The sequence below is a fragment of the Zophobas morio genome, unplaced genomic scaffold (assembly GCF_036711695.1).
Source record: "Zophobas morio isolate AGI-343-1 ecotype UQ-CSIRO unplaced genomic scaffold, CSIRO_AGI_Zmor_V1 ptg000024l, whole genome shotgun sequence".
Taxonomy (NCBI): Eukaryota; Metazoa; Arthropoda; class Insecta; order Coleoptera; family Tenebrionidae; genus Zophobas; species Zophobas morio.
The window spans coordinates 3305967-3327416 of NW_026972129.1; the positions used below are offsets into that span (position 1 = coordinate 3305967).

The 21450-nt window shown below is 32.8% G+C and overlaps 1 protein-coding gene across 1 annotated transcript; it reads left to right on the plus strand.

The window, feature by feature from the left end:
* Positions 1-153: 153 nt before the first annotated feature.
* On the plus strand, positions 154-20800 carry LOC135135707 (alanine aminotransferase 1). Its single transcript, XM_064064853.1, has 6 exons — positions 154-589; positions 18576-18888; positions 18948-19138; positions 19576-19782; positions 19839-20123; positions 20181-20800. Exons 1-6 carry the CDS (start codon positions 308-310, stop codon positions 20508-20510), a joined length of 1608 nt encoding a protein of 535 aa, XP_063920923.1. The 5' UTR covers positions 154-307; the 3' UTR covers positions 20511-20800.
* Positions 20801-21450: the final 650 nt, after the last annotated feature.

The following is a 21450-nucleotide window of genomic DNA, read 5'->3' on the forward strand; positions in this document are numbered from 1 at the left end:
TATGTTTGTTTTGTTAATTTAGGAAATGTAGAAAAACTAAGGTGTTTTGATAAACTTTGACACTCATAAGAAACCTTGAAGATTACAATAAAAAACATTTAGAGAGTGTAGACCCTTTTCTTTGATTTATTTTGGCCAGTTTGTGTTTCGAGTGTTGTCGTGTACTACACGTTGTTGCGCAGTGCCGTTTCGACTAACGAACTATAAAAATTGTCATTTTAATACATTACATAATACTTCAATAGCGTGGTAATTAAACCCATTGTTGTGCAGTTGTTGAATCGTTGATAAGAAAATTCTACTCAAAATGACGACGACCAGATTATTATCACAAATTATAAGTCGTGGTTTGCCTGTGCGCCGCTCAAGCAGCCGTCTCGCGTCAGTCCGACGGATCGAACCAGAAGCAGCTGTTAGATTGCGTTCACATGATAAAGTTCTTGGTTTAAGGGCAAATCGAAAAATGTCGTCAGCGGTAAGCCCTTGTTTAACGCTGGATAATCTAAATCCGCAAATCAAAGTAATGGAATACGCGGTTCGAGGACCGCTAGTGATCAGGGCGGGTGAAATTGAAAAAGAACTAGAAAAGGTAAAATTTTCACTTGCCACGCTTTAACGGAAGATAATGACATGCTCTGTTGTATCACTGCCAGCTTTATTGCACTGCTTTCTAATAAGACGCAAGTAATAATATCTTCTTAATGGCAAATGGGTATTCAGGACGAAGTTTAAAGTCTAAAATGCATGATTGTTATCTTTAAATTGTTTTATTGGTGATCACGTATGTACAAAATTATAATTATCGTTTCAATCATTGCGTTTGTGATACGTACATATATATGTACCTACAAAGTTTAACTATTGCAGGGCATGTCTTTGTGCATGTGGTGTTTATAACTATATTTTTGTGTGTTGCTCATAGTCGATGTTATTGTGTATTGTCTTTTATCATTTAACTGAGCTGTGAGGACAACGAAAAGGGTGGATAATAATCAAAAAAGTTATATGCAAATTTACTACGTACCTTTTCATCATATTTCATAAAAAGGAAAGTTTTGGTAAACAAATAATTTTGTGAACTTTGACGTGATGTGAACGAACCCTTTTTAGTATTCTTCTCAGCTAGTTCGTGTATCAAGGCAGTTAAAACTAGGGATACAACTATTATATCGCAGTAAAAAAAAATTACTTCAGTGATGTGATAGGTACATTGCTGAAATCCTCAGATTTACATAAAATTAAAAAAAAAATACCTACGACATTAATAAAGTAGGAGAAATTCAAATTTATACTTAAGAGACGAATTGTAGGTAAATTAGTTTACAGTGCGGTTTCAGTTAGTAATCAAGAATAATCAATAGTAATATTTGAATTTGAAGTAGACGAGTATGTTAAACAATCTGGGAGTTACTTGTACAATAAGTTTCGTAATTTAAAAACTAATATGTAATATATTCCTGACATTCGTCGTAATTTCTGTGATGTAAAATATAACTACTTGTTGATTTCACGCTTAGAATTAGAGATTGTTCTGGTTTTTGAAATTTGCCACTGATTTCTTATTTTAAGATGGTATAAATTTGTATGATCGATATTGATTGACACTTAGATAGACAAGTTCTGATTCTGCTTGTAGCTTATAAATAGCACGGTCCGATATAACCCGTTTAGAGTCAGCTTTTTACAAATTTCAAGGTTCAGTTCAAAATTTCAATTATGTAATAGACCAGTTTTAAAGTTTGGGTTGCGAACATTGTGAAATATATAAAAGCCTCCGATTATATGGAATTTTACTTACAGATAATTCTTATCATTGCAAGTATGTTTAAAATCCCATTCATTCTTGATTTCTCCGTTCATGAATTTTATACTGGTAAGAGTTTAGTACTTCTGTATGTGTTGCTAATGAATTCACTCTATTTTTATTTTTCCCCTATGAGGCTCATTATTATAGAAAATAAAATTTGTAAAATTGTATTGATTTATCCTCTCCAGAAACTGATAAATTTCAAAAAATTATTCAGTAAATATTTATTAAAACATATGCTTTATAATTGCTTCAGGATTGAGGAAAATTTTGCCTAAATAACGTTGGAAAAACAAGTCATTTTCGCTGAAGAAATTGAGAATGTGTAATGTTCACTATCATGTACCTACTTAAAATGATTGGCTCCAATGACTAATACTTTATCAAAAAAAAAAAAGTTATAATAATGTACAGGCAATATACACATTTTAGAGGGTCTTAATGTACAGTATTCTATTTTATTGTAATCCGAACGGGATTATAGAAGACCACCACATCGCGCATCGTACGAAATGATCAAAAGCATGCACTTGCACAAGGAAAAGATGAAAAAAATGCTAATATAATAAGATACTAAAGTCCTTTGTAAGAGAACAAAAACAGTTGAAAGAAATTTCACTTTTACATAAAATGTTCGAATTCACATAGCATAAATCTTATAGGATCGGTAATGCAACGTTTATTTTGGTTGCAAAAGTATATTAATCAAACCCACAGTCACGGCCAGAAAATTTTAGCCTTTTTCGGCTGTAGTAAAACCGTCTTCAATTGTTAACGTACCGATACTCGCCATAAAATTTTACGAGGGTTTTGCATCCTACTAGGGTACAACTTGAACGAGTTTACTACACATAACAGGTTCGTTAAGCCTGTTTACCGCATTCACGTAAATCAAACTTTCCTGTATTTCTGCACGCTTTCTCGAACAAGTTATAGCCTGGCTGCTGATGGTTGGAGGTGACTTCACTAATCTCTAATCGTATTAAGGGCTTTTACCAGCGGGATAACCGCCCACTGCAATAAACAGTTGGATACATGTCTCTTTACTTGCGAGGAATCGGTGCCGTACTCGAAAAATTTGTAAACTTTTTCATACTAAACTCACTTGACATACACCTAGTAATACTTTTATGACTCATGCGGCTAAGCCCAAGCACCCTTATAAGTCAAACTGGCTATTGTGTAACTTAACTCAGTTCACAACTCCATTATGGCAATAATCCTTGCGGTTCGGGTTCATAAAGCTTACAATGTTTTACAAGGTGTATGTCATGTGAGTTTACTGAATATGTTGTACATGGCACAATTCATACATTTGTCAGTGTTAAACTAGTGAAGAAAATATGTTGTACACAAAGGAAGAAATAAAAGGTCTTTGCACATCAGCATATCACTATCCGAATTATCCCATGGACGAATGAATATAAAGGACGAAGTGAGAGTGCAAATAAGTGACCTCGGACCAAAATGCATGAAAGCATTAAAAGGTGTTTTGATATGACTGCCGTCTCCAGTGACTTTTAATTGAATGACATTCATTAGGAACCTTAATAACATTTTTAAGATCATCTAAAATTTTAATTTTACTTTATTTAAATTTATTTTGTTTAATATAATCAACAAAAGTCACTCTAGGATTTATTTTAAACTTTAAATTCTAATGTCATGTAAGTATGATAATTTTTTATTTTATGATGTTGTTCATACATTTTTTTTAATCTATCATTAAATTTCGTCTTGAACGATTTCTATAATTCGGTACTACATTGTCTCTGGAAATGAAGAGTTATTATACTATTAAAAAAACCACAAATTCACACAAAATTTCGAATTTTTTCATTGTGTATAAGAACAATGGCCAATAATAATAATAATTTTATTAAAGACAATAAGGAAAAATTATTTTACAAAGAGTCAATAACATGTTTAAAAAAAAACTGGTCGAAGTCTACTATTTCGACAGAACTTCCCTCGCTCCTAAAGTCCAACAAATCCTACTTTTTGAAAAATTATAAAACTAGATTTTGTGTTGCGGGGGCGCAAATTTCAAGGGATTGTGCGTATTGCACAAGTACGGACAATGAAATATATATTTAAAGCAAATAACCAACGGGAAAAAATGGTTTCTCAGTAATAATAACAAGTTTTAACTTCAAATGTTTGTTTATACATCCGAAGCATGTCACGTAAAAATTTGTCTAATTTGAATGAGTTTGTCGCCTCAAAACAAAGTACTAAAATTATTAATGAAACCACAATGGAACAGAATGAATATTATTTTTATAATTCTTATTAAATAAAGACGTGCGTATTCTCACTTTTTGGAGAAAATGGGATAACTCGTTTTTAATTTGACCATTAAAAATTTGTTATTACGTCATGAACATAGATAATACACAGCGCGAGAGAAAATGAAAAAAAAGAAAAGGTCAAGTTTGGCATCGAACGTGCGACCACCTATCCGCTGACGCCTTAACCTCATGACCACGGACTGTTATATCCTGAGTTAGTGGTAAAAAAAATATTGTTTGTGAACATTTGGGCGTTTAGAGAAAAAAACTCAAAACCGATTCGTACACCATAAGTGTAGGAGTATATTATTGTACAACATTTAAAACATTTTAAAATAGAATTTTCTGAAATGGCGCCATCTAATTGTTGGTGGAAATGATTAACCAAATATTGCTTAGTGTTTTGTCATGTAATAAAAATCGACACAGACGCCAGACAGACAGACGGAAACGTGAAATTACTTTTTGCGTATTCTAGGGGTCATGGAACGTCGAGAAAACATAAAAGTGGACATTCGTCCGATGGACTCGATTACTATTACTTAGCTTACGCTCAGGAAGTAAAATATATAATTTTTGTATAAAAATATGTGATAATTTGTGTAATAATTAATTTACAAATATTAGATACTTAACAATTAAAGATCAAACATTTGGATACTATAGGGGCAATTCTGAATCAAACCTGTTAAATTTAAAGGGTGTTAAATTGCAAATTTCCATAGTAACGAGTTAAATTCGTAAATCTGATTGGCTGTTTATTTTTTAATAACCTTTCAATTTTAACATGTTTGATTCAAAATTGGCCCCTATAACTTCCAAATTTTTTGTTTAATTGTTTAATTTATTAACGGAAATTTCCAATTTACAAAAAAAAAATATGTGGAAAAGAAAAATCAAAACACAACATAGTTAATCCCTAAAATTTGATGTATTCATAATTAGGTAACAAAGTATGTTAAATGTTATCAAATAAGTAACATTCGATTTAATGTTAATGGATTTGCAAAATTTCAGAGCATATATGTAGTTATACATAGGTTTTGTAGTCTATAACATGCATTGTAAAGTTCTGTGAACCGCAGAGTAGCATATTATGCTCCACAGAAATAATCCTAAATACACATAGAATTTCACAATAAATGGATAAGTGTTTAAAATGTCAAGCAATAGGATATTTTTAAAATTTTTCCAATTTCATGCTAATCTGTTCGTTACATTGTTTTTTCTTGTAAATAAATAAAGTAATTTTACTGACCTTCAAAATGAATCAGTTCAGTACATCTTTGTTTATCACAATCTAGTTGATGAGTCTTATTTTTACAACTGTATTTAATAAGTAAATTCAAATAAATGTTAAATACACATTTCTTTCGACGAAAAAGATGTATGAACTTAATTCACATTAATTTTAGCCCACATTGTACTGAATAGTTTTTATTTTCCTAAATTTGCTCAATGTCAGTACTATTGTTTTCGGAATAATGAAGCTTCTCCACTGAAATTGAAACAATATCTTTCAAATTACAAGTTTGTCATTGGTGCTTTGATGTTCTATTTCTTAATGTTCGAATAGTGCATTGTTGTTTGACACTATTGCCTTCAGGTTTTTAATTTGTTCTTTCAATAAAATGTTTGTTGTTAAGTTTTCAAACTTTTTAGTAATCTCAAAAACTGTTGGACAGTTCATCTTCAAACCGCACTGAAGGTGCCCCATAAACTTTCACCAGATTGATAATGGAAATAAAAACATTGTATAATATTAATTATTACTTTTGAGGTAATTTCACCACGAAAGGGGCTGGCGGAGGACAACCATATAATAAAAATTAAGTTATTTATTTGATATAAAATAAATGAAAAAAAAAAGTTACCAGGCCGCCTATTTTAGTGACTTTTGATACAGGTTTTGTTTGTGTCGGAGTAGAGAAGCTTGATTTTTCCCCGGATTTTACTTTTCCTTGCTCTTTTGCAATGCTGCGATACGCGTTTTTCAAAATTCCAGTAGCTGCCCAGACGCGTTCTCTATAATTTGCCATGAGAATTGTAGTTCCCTCTTTAACTTCCTGTTTCATGAAATCCACCTTTGCAATTATTGTTCTAGTTTGCCTGTTTTTAAGGTGAACATTTGCACTTGATTTAAAATCGAAAAAAGGCAGTAGTAACGTACTGTAAATTGTCAGATTTTTTTTAAACACTTGTTATTTTGTAATACAACAAATTACAACACTTTATACTTACCAAAAAAAAAAGAACAGAAGCAAAATTGTCTTGAAAATGACAGATTTTTTTTTAAACGAACTTCCAAAACACAAACGGCCAACAAAGCAAAAAACGAAAACAAAAAAGCAGTGAACAAGCACGAAACACAGGAAGAAATGCAGACCAGAAGAAAAGGACGGGACGAGACAAGATAAGGAGAAGACGAACAACGAGACGTAAACTTGTTTGGACAGTTTCTTTTACATATTTTCATTAGAATTCCAATTTCTTGAAAGTAATTACGTGATTTTGACTTTAGTTGGTGTTTTCTGTTTTAAACAACAATTTTGTTCAGTTCATATGTATAATACGGCATTAACAAATATTCAAATTCGTTTTCGATCTATATGCTTCGAGAATTAGGTGATCGATTTTATCAAATGCTTTCTGGAAGTCCATGGAAACCACATTCACTTGAAATCTATTATCTATATTTTCAGAAACATTTTGACCCAAACATGCTAAATTGGTACCCGTAGATCTTTGTGCGATAATTCCATGCTAATGGGGTAAAATTCAACTTTTTACATCCCTATGGATGTGTTTGTGAAGCAAAGACTCAAAGATTTTCGCGAAATTACAAAATTAAAAAAATTGGGCGATAATTTTTAATGTCACTTGTTAGGAGCGAAAAAGCAGAAAAATGACAATGGTAATGGTATGTATGACCATGGCCGAACGACATAGGTTACTTATTAGTAGAGCTGTGGGGTTGAAATTTATTTATCCCCACTATCCGTCCCATCAGGCCAGCAGTGCAGGCCGCTGCAGTCTTGCCTTCCTCGCTTCTCGCTTCCCATTGTGTATTATTTTTCATAATTCACATCAATCGTTTTATTGTCAACGAGACCGACACTCGAACATTATAAAAATTATTATTCTTATTATTTCGTGGATATGGATTTTAAAATCATCAACTGACTTTCAGTGAACATTATTTTTCGCGTAAATTTCTTCGCGATACGTAACATCGGCTGTGAGCCGCTGGTCTGCCGCAGTAGGGGTCGATTCGAAGCGTTTAAATTTCGACCGCACAGCTCTACGTATTAGTTATTGGCTTGATAAAATGTCAAAGTGACCATGCCCGCCAAAGCGCACGCTAGAAGGGCAATAAAAAATGCTTGCATTAGTTTCAAAAGATTTGCTTAGATACGGCGCACTCCCTTCTTTGTATTTTTGTATTTCTTCCATAATAGTAACTGACAGATTCTATTTTTGTCTATAATATGCCAAATGGAATGGCTCGGGTCCTTTTGTCTAATCAGTAACGCATATTTCACTGATTATCTAGCATTCAAGAGTGCCGGAATGTTTCCAGCCAAAATGGAACCCATTGATCGGTACCAGCTTCTTATATATCCCATTAATGCAAGTTTCTTCGGTGTTAGACAATCGATGAAATGTCCTTTTCTGATGACACCGAAGGAGGTCGAAACTGCGGTCTATAGTTTTTCGTTGAGTTGCCTAGCGTCTCAAGTTAAATTTTTTTTTAGTAGTATATGTCTTAATCTGTTGAAGTGAATGTAATATAAAGTATGACTTTAAAATTCACAATCGTTAATCTTTCGAAATAAATCCGATATATTGGCAACACAATGTTAGTGACTTCTACCTACAATGTGTCTATAATAGTAACAGGCATGTGATGTGTGCAAAGATCATTGATACAGATTTAAATTTATGTTTTACTCTAATGATAATAATAGTTCATCATATCTGGAAACTTCCCAAAAAATTTGAGGATTGAGCCTAGTAAGTAAAATTTGTTGTTAATTGCTCTAAAAATAGTTAATAGAGCTGTATAGACACATGAATATGCTCTTAAAAGATTTTAATCAAAACGAAATCATTATTATATGTACATTATGCATGCAAAACCAACAAATAGATCCTTTTGTTATACTTTGAATATTTTGTGCTTTTAGTTGTAGAGCTTGACTGAAGTATTGGCATTGACAGTGGCGGCTTGTCCATGAGGTCATTGGGACAGTGCCCCGTCAAATATTTTTACAAATAAAAATATTATTTTTTTTTTACACATTGCTCAACGCAATGGTCAATCAACGTGTGGGTTACGTCCACATTCAAGCGCGATATGTAGCAATTCGGTAAAAAGAGGGAGGCTCCATGCAGACAGCTATCAGATTTGTCCTTACGGGGCGGTGTATGGCAGTGACCGCACATGTAGAAACTGTGGTCTTAAGCAAGACACACGAGAGTTTTAATGTGATTTCAGCATATCGGACAAGGAACTACATTTGTTGTGGAACACACTCGACGGCGAAGACAGGACTGTCGAACGCTACTGATTTCGTACCCAGTGCGCAAGACAAGACTAAGTTATGTAACAATGTTCCCTAATGTTGAAAAATCATTTACTAGAAGCATTCTTAATTTTAACGAACAAGTAACTGACCATTTCGCTAATTGAAAAACAGGCGAATTGATCTTAATTGTAAGCAAATCTAATTAAATAATATGCATTATACTTATTTAAAAAGAATAAAAATGTAGTATCTACATATGATAAACTTTGCATTAACTTTTTTTAATCCGATTTGACCATCTAGTCTCTAGGATAACGAACCGCCACTGGGTTTTGGTATTTGCTTTTTTTGGAGATGATACCCACATTTTATATTTATAATAAAATTAATATTATTAATAAAGAAACAAAAGTGATTAATTTAACGAAAAGTAGTTTTTTCTTTTTGTTAATAATAATAATAATAATTTATTTTTTAAATTTATTGTACAAAGAACGTGCGGTACGATACTGATCGAGTCTCAGCATAGCAATAATTCTAGTCATAGATGTATAATGGCTATCATTTAAACGGCCAGTAATACTTATATTACAGTTCGGGCGAGAATAAAAATACAAATTGTATGTTCAATAACATATTGAGCGGTAAAATATGAGCAGCAAAAAAATAAAAAGGGAGAGATACATATTTTGAAATGAGTACCTCAATAAATACTTGAATGCGTGAAAATCTACTTGGGTGGTAGAATAAATAAATGGGCAGTTACTGTAACCTCATTTGACATACACTTGTTAAAACTTTTATGACTTAAGCGGCTTAAGCCAAAGCACCCTTATAAGTCAAACTGGCTATTGTAAGCTTTGTGGGCCCGAACCGCAAGATTATTACTGTCCATTGTTGGCATAATGTAGCTGTGAACTGAGTTAAGTAATACAATAGTCAATTTGATTTATAAGTGTGATTTGGCTTAAGCCGCTTAAGTCATAAAAGTTTTAACAGGTGTATGTCAGATGAGGTTACTTTACACGCAAGCAGTTACCAAATCAGGTTCCGCCCGTTCCAATAAATATTCATACGTTAACTATTGTTTAAACTAAGCAATTAGTGAAATAAATGAAAACTAACAATAGTTACTAAGAAGAAAGTCTGTAAGTGAGCCGCTATTCACGATTAATTAACTTTATAATTGAATTAATTTTAACTTTATGTGACTAATGAAAAATATAGTAGTAGTATTTTAATATATTGTCGATTTTGAGTGAAATAAAGAAAACATTTTACTGCAAAAGTATTTATCCGTATATATTAAAATCATAAAATTATAGTTCAGAAATAGTATTAGGTACATTCATATAAAGTAAATAAATTTTTATTGTATGACAAGAGTAGGTTTTGCTTTGGAAGGTCTGCCTCTTTTTCTTTTTTGTCCGAGGGGAATATTTTTGGCCTCAGCAGGTGGAACACAGTACTTTAACCAAATGGAGAGACCAACAACATGTTTACACATGTACATTTTAAAAAACGCTCCGCCTATCCTAACGCACCTGTACCGCTCTTTTCAACTAAAATGAGATTTAACTTTTACCCACCGCTGAGAACTGCTCCACTATTTATTTAACTGCCCATTCAATTATTTTACCGCTCAAATAATAATTGCACTCTCCATGTAAGATTAAATAACTAATCAAATGCTTTTATAATACTGGCCAAGTTTTATTGCCACATTTATTTAATTACTGCCTAAAAAAATTAATACTGCACATGTAAATTATTTGCTGTCCAATGTAACCTCCCAGACGTTTAAAAAACTGCCTAAATAATTAATCCCCGATGTATAATATAGTGTATTATACTACTCAAGCAACACGTCAACACCCGAACGGGTAACGCAACAGAGATTTCGGATTAATTATGTATGTAATATGTTATAAAAATGGAAGTATCTGCTTCACTTACACATTTTGTTTAAAATTTGTTAAACTATTTTGGTTATCAATGTAAATTTTTGTAAGTATGTCTACCTATTATTATTATGGCAGTATAACTGGGTTTCTGTGACTGGTGTATGGTCGATTAAAAGTTAACGTTTTAAACTGCATTTCAGTGTTAACAGAAATTTATTTTTTATGTAAGTTTAGTAATACGATTTAAGTTCTAAAATATGTATTTTATGTGTAGAACACTGCTACACGTGTTTTGAAACACAGTATGTATGTTCATCAGGTAATAGTATTTTTGGCCTCGACAACTGTAAAACTGACATTTACGTATCGTAGATAGCCATGGTATTTTGATTTTTACACATTGAACTGTCATTTACCAAATTAAGTGCGGTAATAAACACAGAAATTTTCAGAGTTTTAAAACCCTTAAAAAAATTGACACCTCATCATTAACAAAGCTTGTGTTCACCAAAATAAGATACCGCATAAATGCATCTATTAAATGTTTTAAAATAATAGCAATTGATTTTTTTATTGAGTTTGGAGAGCGCCATCTGGTGGCATAAGCAGCAGTCATATCGAACTATCTGTCACGATTTTAATTTTATCTGACGTTTGACGCAGGGAAAGCCTACTTACAAATTCCACACAATTTAAAAAAATGTAAAAATTGACGAAAACAAGCACCACTAAGTCATCGGCCAAAAAGTTCCATACATTATTCATGCGGTAGGCATTTTACAACGCTCAGATTTATTAAAACACTCGGCTTTGCCTCGTGTTTCAATATTAAATCTTCGCGTTGTAAAATGTAACCTACCGCATTTATAATGTAAATAACTATTACATATCAAGAGTAGTAAAAAGCTTATTATACACGATTTTGAAGTTTTCAGACACGAGCTTATGCGAGTGCCATAATTCATAATTTGTCTAGTGCGCACCTACGTTACGAAGAGAACCTACATGCAAAATTTCAAGTTTCTGGACCCAGCGGTTTGAGCTGTACGTTGATACATCATTCAGTTGGTTTACTGTTTATACAGAGCCTCTTTTTTAAAAATGGCCATAGGGATTCCAATGTTAAATTTTATACCCTATGTTAACTGTCTGTGAGTAAATATTCAGAGTTGAAATTTTTACTGGATCATCTTTTTGTCATCTTTTGTTGATTTAATCAAATGTTATGCTTTAAATTAAACGATATTTCTTAAAACAAAACAAAAAATAGTTTGATACTTTTCTCGGCAGTATTATAGATAGCCTTGTAAAACAGGCATTTACCTGACATTTCTAAAGTTTGATTACTCGTCGATTACTGGTTTTTAGTGGCCGAAATTCGTCAACATGCCGCAGTACACAATTAAAGAAAAAGTAGAAATGGTCATCCATGAATACATTAAAGGGTTATCGACAACAGAAAAATGCGCAAAATTTTGTTGGAGCATTCCCATATTTTAGGAAAGATAGCAACGGATATCAATTAAAAGTTGATCTCAAATTAATTTTAATTCGCTTTCTACAGGGTTTCTATAAATGATGATAGGATCGAAGTAGGTCATGAATATGTGCCGCCTCTCAAATTTGAACTTCACTAAATGCCCAAGGACGCATGACAAAGACCACAGGCATCTGTATAAGTGGTTGCCTAAATGTTTCATATCTTATTAAAAAATAAAATTAATTCATTACAATAAAAAGAAACAAATTTATTGCGGTTAAACATTACAGTAAATGTACATTTTCACCATTTTGTTTAAGGTACATGTTCACTCTCTTTTTCATTTCAAAAATATTCTGTAATCGTTTCGTCAATACCCATTGTTCAATTTCATGTTGCAACAGGAACCCTTGACTGCTGAGGAAATCTTGTCAAAGATGTTTGCGGATTCTGCTCAAGTCGTCTCAAATCATCAACAACTTCCCCAGAAACTGCAGGTTTTCCAGGAGACTTCCCTTTGTTGACACTGCCAGTTCGAACAAATCTGTTGATTGCATCTCTAATGTGAGATTCTGACGATGTTTCTTGAATTATTAAATCATGGTATTTGGCCAAATATAACAATGAAAGTAACTTGTTCAACAGAATAAACCACTTTCACGGTCTTCGCTTCATAGCACAAAAACAACATTTTCGTACGCAAGCATCAAGAGTTTTGAAAACGACTGTTTTGTTGTTTTGAGCTTTGGTTAACGAGAATTACTGTAATTCACAGTTGAAAACCGTTAAAACAATAAAAAGGATGATTTAAATGATAAGCCAACTACGCCCTTAGAATCATGTATAAAAACCTTGTATAAACCGGGTCTTAATAATGATTTAAAATTATGCTGTCAAATATGGCAAGTTAAAACCTTCTATGATGTACCAAAATTTTTTAGTCAAAATAATTTTTATTTTCTAAAGCACAAATTAACAATTTACTGCAAATAGTAATGGAAATTAAACTAGAACCCTAAGGCTATTTTCACCGTAAAAATCATCTCTGGGTTTTCACCCTAACAAAAGATAACGTGGTGTCTAAAATTTAACACGGGAATCCTTATGGCCACTTTTAAAAAAGATGCACTATACAGCGTGTTATTGAAAGGTACGTACAAAATAAAATTGGCAATTAGTCTCGAAATATGGGTGCTAAAAGATAAAAAAAAAAGTTCAGGTAAAAGTGTTCTCCTTTTAGAGATACAAATTATTAAAATTTATGTCCAAATTCGTTGTACGCCTCTGATAAAAAGATCATCTTTCGTTCCTATAGCAACATTTAGTCTTGACAAAAGTTTTATTGTTACAGTTGCTAGGATTTACTAAAATAAAGTAATTTTATCTATTTATCCTTCAGTAACGTCTAAAAAGGTTGGATAAGGGTTAATTTTCCCCTTATAATTTTGATAACAAAATAAGTTTTTCAGATTTCTTAGACTTCGCGAAAAACTGTCAATTTTGTTGTACGTACCTTTCAATAACACCCTGTGTATAGAGGTCTTAAAAAATATGTATAAGTGATCAACATTATTTAAATGTGGACGATAAATTGAGATAATCATCAACTTACATTTTAATATCTCAACAGTACAACACTCTACGTTCTACGATACCCTGGACTGAAGGCTTTTTAATACTTCTATTACACTTGTAACCGCTTTTACATTATTTACGTTATATTTTACATAGATCGCTAGTCCACCGTGCATCATTTGATCTCGACAGAAAACGGATATTAACTTGTAAGTTTTTATATTAAAAGTGTTTGAAATTCATCTTGTGGCAGACGATGCTCTGAGATACACAATAATATGTCACAGTGAAATTTGTTAAGAAATAACAGCAGTTTTTCAATGTTATTGGAAAGGCTGTGAACATTTGTCTGAAAACACTAAACTTATTCGTAAATTGTGTACTTAAATATGTTCTCTGTGTCCGCGAAAGTACGATCTTTCGGCAAGTGGGAGTAAACACATAGGTCGCCACACTAAAACATCTCACTCAAACCTGGTTACTAAGCTTAAGCACATAAGCGAAACACAATGAATGCTAGACAACTCGATGGGATGGGATGTACTGATGAGATCCAACAAGATCAAAACTGCAGTCTACAGCTTCCAAACGGGTTGTCTAGCCTTCGGTGTGATCAAACACTTTGCAAAAGGATTCCCATAGATGTAAAAAACGTATTTGTCGAATGATTTTTAAAAATTGTTAATTGTGTAATTCTTCTTAGTGTGATTCAGTTTTTTTTTTTTGGAAGATTTTTCATATATTGGGGGGATTCATATTCTTATGAAGTTATTGCTCTTTGGGTTAATGAGTTCAAGCGCAGGAGAACATCCGTTGAAGACGTACGAGGTTCTAGAGGTCCAAAACTGCCGTCATACCAGAAATCAATGACAAAGTTCATTTTATTAACCGTCAACGCAAAAGGAGAGATGTTACGTAACTGAAGTTTTGTCGGTTTATCTGTCTGTTTAATAGATCTCTCAGTGTCTGTCTATCTATCTATCTGTCTTTCTGTGGCACTGTGGGTCCCAAACGGATGAACCAATTTCAGTGCATTTTTTTGTTTCAAAGCAAGTTTAATGGTAATGATTCTTAGCTGTGTTTGATATTAACAACTTCAGTCATTTCAAAGCCATCAAAGTCTTAACGCTGTTGGTATAGAATTTAGGAATTACCTTGGTTTGAGAAAAGGCAGGGAAAGCACGATGATCGTTGTAACGAATCTTAACCAATTTAAGATCTTTTAAGGGTTAATTTTTGTGTGCCGCAAATGAGATTTTGATATCTCTGAAAAGTGTAACACCGCGCAGGTAGCAACTCTTAAACCAAAAATTGAACTATCGTATCTTCCTAACACAGGTAAGTAAATATGTGTAGAGGTATTCATGGAATATGATTTTTATACAGGGTTATTCGGCTAAGATGACCCATCTGAGACTTTTAGAGCGCCAACACAAAATACTGATTGCAGTTACTCTGGCTTTTAATAAATATTTTTAAAATAATTAAAAATAATTTGGTTCAAACAGAAATGTTACCGTGAAGCTATTTGTATATGGCGAGTGTCGTAAGAACGCTAAAGCTGCGGCACAGGAAGAAGACATTCTTAGCGCTTATCTCACAGAATTTTCAAAAGACTTGAAGATTCTTTACGAAAAAATTGATCCCGGAATAAAAAAAGACAACAACAAACTGCAATAAATCTGAAAAACGAAATCCGCGTTATCCAACAAATTGTTGAAAATTCTCATATAAGGCAAAAAGCAGTAGCGAGAGAAATACCATAGGTATTAACCAATGTTCAACTTGCATAATTTAAAAATGAGTAAATTCCGTCCTTACCACATTCAAATGGTGCATGATCTCAAACAAACCTACTGAGCATTTGCGAAAGCTAAAACTTTTGTAACTTTAGTAGCAATCAGTTGCGGAAAGTCCCAAATTTGTGCAAAATTATACTTATTTAGTGATGAAGCAAAATTTAGTAACAATGGTGCTGTAAATAGGCATAACTTGCACTTTTCTGCTCAAGAAAAACCGCACACTTTTCATGTCATTGTCATTAGTTGTAAAACATTCTTTACATATAATAACCTTCATAATTTTTAGAATTTCATATACAGGTGACTCAAAAAAATTAATGAATTGATTTATCGATCAAATCAAGACCTCATTTTTCCGAAAATTTGAGGAATACTGCTGTTATTATTAGTATTACACCATACCTATGCAAGTAAATATAGGTACATGCTCTTGCTAAAATATTGATGACGCCATCATAAAATTTTATTATGGAAAAACATACGCATAGCATGTTTCTTTATCTGTAGTTTAACAATCTACACATGTCTTTATTTTAACCTAGGGGAGTTGCATTAAAAACCAAAAATCACCATTTTATAAATTCTCGAAGAATCTGTATTTGTTCGACTGTACTTTAGAGGCGAGTATTATATGGATATATACATATAATTAATATCATCATCCCCCCCACTCCCCCCCACCAATGGGATGACGTTTTCTCTAAAATTTATATTAGTAAGTTTTTTTTTTAAATTTTATAAATCATTTTTTTCACTATGGGGAAATTTGACGAGAAAGTTCTGGTATGTACCTAAGCAATTTTTTCTTTTGGGAAGCAATCAGTTGCATTTTGACGAAAGTGGCTATAAATACCGAAATTTACCGTAATAAATGTTTAAAATATATTCCTAGAATTTATTCGGCAAAATTTTGAGAAGGCTTCATCAATTTTTTTGAGGGACTAAGCAAATAAATTTTGATAACAAAAATTTACCATGCTTATAACTTTAATAAAACATCTGCAAAAGTTCAAAACATTCTGTTTTGGATATTCAAAATTAAATTGCAAAATGTTTTATAATTTTAATTTTTCCCAAAAAATCTGGATGTTTCAGGTAGAAACTCGACACGGATCCATAAACTACACGTGTAGGACCATTTCATTTCATGCAATTTAAAATCCGTTTACTATGTACAGTTTTGAGGTGACGTCATCACATTATGGGTAACGTTTGGTCAGCGTTTTACCATCTACAAGATATTCATAATACACATAAAATTTGACAACAATTGGTCCAGTAATTTCGGAGATTATCTGTGTAACAAAAACCGTTACGGACAGCGGACAGACAGAAAGACGGACGGCAACGGGAGACTCATTTTTTCTGTAGAAGCCATGACCCATTGAGAAAATATGAAAGCAACCAGTCGTCCGATGGACTCGATTACAATATTTCCTTAGCTTACGCTCGGGAACTAGAAATGAACCTCTCATTTACGTCTGCCTGTCATCTGTAGTCTGTTGTCGATTTTTTCAGGTATCTCTAACTAGTGGACCAACTGTTGTGTAAAATTTTATACGTGTTTTGGGAATATCGTGCACATGGTAAAACCCTAACCTGATCGCCATCGATAACGTCATCTTGAAATGTTGCTAAATAAATTCAATTTAAATTTGATAAAATAATAATCTCGTATCTGTGGTGTATGAATCTGCTTTTATTTTTTACGCTAGACATTACATTTAAAAAAAAAAACTCAAAATTGTGTTTTTAACTTGCAAACTGTAAAACCGAATGCTCTGATATCTTGCAAACGTATTGAACATGGCATGTAAAGGCGCCTGGTACACCGCGCTTTCGACTGGGTCATTGGCTGGACGTACGATATAAAACTGAACCTGTAGCAAGTTAATGACTTTGATTAAACACATGTGTATTTAGTCAGTGTTATTGGTAAAGATTATGAATGTGTAAGGATCAAATTTTTTACTATCTGTTAGCTGTGAACCTGCCGGTGTAGCGATGTAGTACGGAAAGGGTCATAAATGGCTCTTGCGTAAAGCTACTTTGCCGATGTTTCTTTAACATTGATTAAATGAGGATGGTCCCTTCTGTCATCCTACTTCCATGGTTAAATTGCTAATAAAAATGTATCTGTTTACAAATGTTATGAATCACATTTGTGGTTTAGAGGTTTAGCAAATGTATTTCCATTTTTAAATGCTTATCAGGGGTGAACAACTTAACAAATATCGCAATTTATCATATTGAATAAGTATATCAAAAACAGCTTATTTCATTTTCCCTAAAATTTTAGGAATAGAGTACTGTTGTTATCGGTGTTGTACTCCAAACTGATATATGTGTACGTCTAAAAAGTTGATGAAGTCTTCACAAAATTTTCTTGTAAAAAAATTCACTTGAAACATACACATAGCATGTTTCTTTATATGTAGTTCACAGTTCAACAATCCACACTATTTTCATTTTAACTTATAAAATGAAAATCAAGTTTTATAATTTATCTAAGTTGGATATGGTTTATTGTACTTTGGAAATTAGGGAACTTCGGTCTAAATAACCTGGATCAAGCTTTTCTCACTAGTAGCTGTGTAGACGGTATTAGTAACTAGAACCAAATAATCATTATCATTGTAAATAAAAATATTTTTTGTACTCGCGGGAGTAGAAGTCGGTTTATAGTTATGACCGCAAAATGAGCAGAGAAATAGAACATTTGCTCTCTAGGGAAAGAAATGGAATATTTACTCCCTAGGGAGAGACATACATAAACAAATTTAATTTAGGAGGTAACAAATTCAGTACAGCAGCTTCAGCAGCATCACGAATTTCTTGCGGATCTTCGTTTTGCATTTTGATCGAAAAAATCAGTTATTGTTTACAATTTTTTTTTTGTAGTCATGACATACGAGTAGAATACAAAGGTTGTTATGATAGTGTTTTATATATTAATCATATCATCTTTTATCAGTTGAAAGACTGTGTAGGTGTCTGCGAGTGCAAAAAATTGTATATACGCCTCAGGAGCGAAGTGCCATTTTTTCTTAAAATCATGCATTTCTCTCCTTCCATGTATAATCTACTATTAAAAAGTCTACAGATTGTGTCTTTTCGCTTGGGTGAAACTTATATTCGTACGTACATTTTATAGCAAATAAATACATCAAATGTTAATTTGTTTAAGGGCGTGAAAAAGCCGTTTCCTGAAGTAATAAAAGCCAACATAGGCGATTGTCACGCTATGGGGCAGGTACCTATCACTTTCATTCGTCAAGTTTTGGCCCTTGTTAGCTACCCAGAACTTCTTAATGACCCAAAATTTCCTTCAGATATTAAAGAAAGAGCTAGAACTATTTTGACAGGATGTAGAGGAGGCTCTGTTGGTTCTTATACTGATTCCCCAGGAATTGAAATTATTCGCAAACATGTCGCACAATACATCGAACGACGTGACGGCGGAATTCCATGTGATTGGCAGAATATTATTTTAAGTGCAGGTACTGTATTATTATTATTAGTTTTTTATTTTTATTGTAAAATGTTGGTTTGTCCGTAGGTGCAAGTGACGCCATTAAGAATGTTTTAAAACTATTGATATGTAACGTTTCTGGAAAAAAACCAGGAGTCATGATTCCTATCCCGCAGTACCCTCTTTATTCAGCTTCACTAGCTGAATTTAACATCGATCAAATTGGCTATTATTTGGACGAGTCTAAGGATTGGGGGTTAGACGTATCCGAATTGCAGGTATTATTTTAATCTTCTTTTTTTTTTTGAAAAATAAGTTATAGTTTAACGACAGATTTTGATCCGGTTCTTTAAATTTTGGAATAGCATTCATATCATCGGCACTTGTGAATTTATTTATCTGTTTATTCATCTTTAATCGTGAAAAGATTTACCAAAGAAGATTTACCATAACATAACTAAGCTACCAGTATACATACTAAAACACTAAAATCAACATGAATATAAAAAAAACTATACCTACAATCATAGGCTGAGCCAGTGGCAGCTAATCATATTTTAAAGTGGGTTCGAAAGTAATTTTAAATTATTTTTTGTTACTATATACATATTATCATTACCACCATCGTCGTTACTAAGATTACTTAACATTATCTATACTATATTAAGATTTTTGTGTTTCATGGGTGTTTACTGTTGGTCAATATATATTCTAGCGATCTATTGATGAAGCGAAAAAAGTATCATATCCAAGAGCTCTTGTTGTTATAAATCCAGGTAACCCAACGGGACAAGTACTTTCCCGTGAAAACATTGAAGAAATTATTAAATTTGCTTATAAGGAAAAATTGTTCTTATTTGCTGATGAAGTGTATCAAGACAACATATACGCCCCTGGCTCGAAGTTCTATTCATTTAAAAAGGTGCGTACGCTTACTATTTTTCATCTACCAGTTTTATACACATAATTTTTTTTTAGGTTTTGATTGAAATGGGTAAACCATACAGCGACATGGAATTGGCAAGTTTTATGTCTTGCTCGAAAGGTTACATGGGAGAATGTGGTCTTAGAGGTGGTTATGCAGAGGTTATTAATATGTGCCCACAAGTCAAAGCTATGTATTTGAAAGCCATTAGCGCCATGTTGTGTCCTACAGTTTTAGGTCAGGCGACTCTCGATTGTATTGTAAATCCACCGCATGAAGGAGAACCTAGTTATGAGCAATATATAGCAGAGAAAAAAGCCGTTCTTGAATCGTTAAGAGTATGCCAATCGAGGTTATGAAATAGGAGTAGTAAAAGTAATGAAATAAATTTTTAGTTGAGAGCCACAATGGTTGCAGACACCTTTAATTCTTTTGAGGGATTTAGCTGCAACCCAGTACAAGGTGCTATGTATGCCTTCCCACAAATCAAACTCCCTACAAAAGCGATTGAGGAAGCGAAAAAACAAAACAAGGCAGCTGACGTATTTTACGCTTTTGAGTTACTGGAAAATACAGGTATATGTATAGTTCCTGGAACTGGTTTTGGTCAAAAACCAGGAACATATCATTTTCGTACCACAATTTTGCCACAGCCTGAAAAGTTGAAAGTAATGTTGGACAGATTTAAAGAATTTCACGAACAATTTCTAAAGAAGTATAGTTAAATTATACAAATTAAAATAAGACAAAATGCAAAATTGTTGTTAATTGTGTTATTGTTATTTACATAAATACATAATTTGTTTTTATATAATATAGTGGTTGGTTGTAGATGATTTTCATCTTTTTTTTTTGTAAATTTGAGGCCGCAGTTATGTTTATAAACAAAAAATGTGTTCACATGTGGTCAGATACCTACCTTTGTGTACCTAGTAATGAATATTATACCTATATTTGTAGTAGCATTGTTAAATATAGGCCATTTTAATAAAATCTAATCCAAATATGCCAAACATTATATTGTTTTGTTTTTGATCTTTTTTTTATTAAAATATTTAGACGTCAATGTCATTACAATGTTACAGTGTGAAACATGTTCAAGTACTGTAACCTAATTTTTTAATTTTGTCACTGGATGGAAGTGATGGAACGACAAACGTCAAAATAACATAAAAAACCGTGCAATAAGGCACAGACTACATCAAAATTTTCAAAATGACAGAAAGAAGGCCCAAAATTTTCTGGCCCTAACTGTGTTAAGTTTAAAAAAATAAGTATATAGTTACAAAATGTAGTTGAGAAATGGTGTATTATGTACTCCCTATGACCGAAAGGGTCATAAATGGCTCTTGCGTGGAGCTTTTTTGCCTGCATTTCTTTAATATTTTTTCAATGACGCATACTCCCTTCTGTCATTCGGCCCCCATGATTTGCAAGAATTTTGTCACTGCCGGGTCACATAGGCAGTACATATATCAGCACAACCAACAATTCCCTTGTCTATCCATAAGTCAGAAAAAAAATGAACAAAGTGGTCATTCTTGAAAGAAATTATGAAACTGCAGCAACTGCACTCCTCACTTTGCACGGAAGCGTACAACATTCTATCTCAATTGCCACTGAAGTGATTTGATTGGGCCCGAGGCTGGACAGTAGTCTATGACC

What these genes read in the sequence shown, in the direction of transcription:
- LOC135135707 (XM_064064853.1), top strand. Translation starts at nt 308, where the DNA reads ATGACGACGACCAGATTATTATCACAAATTATAAGTCGTGGTTTGCCT. An exon ending in TTGAAAAAGAACTAGAAAAG is followed by an intron (nt 590 to 18,575) that starts GTAAAATTTTCA and finishes AATTTGTTTAAG; the next exon opens with GGCGTGAAAAAGCCGTTTCC. An exon ending in AGTTCTATTCATTTAAAAAG is followed by an intron (nt 19,783 to 19,838) that starts GTGCGTACGCTT and finishes ATTTTTTTTTAG; the next exon opens with GTTTTGATTGAAATGGGTAA.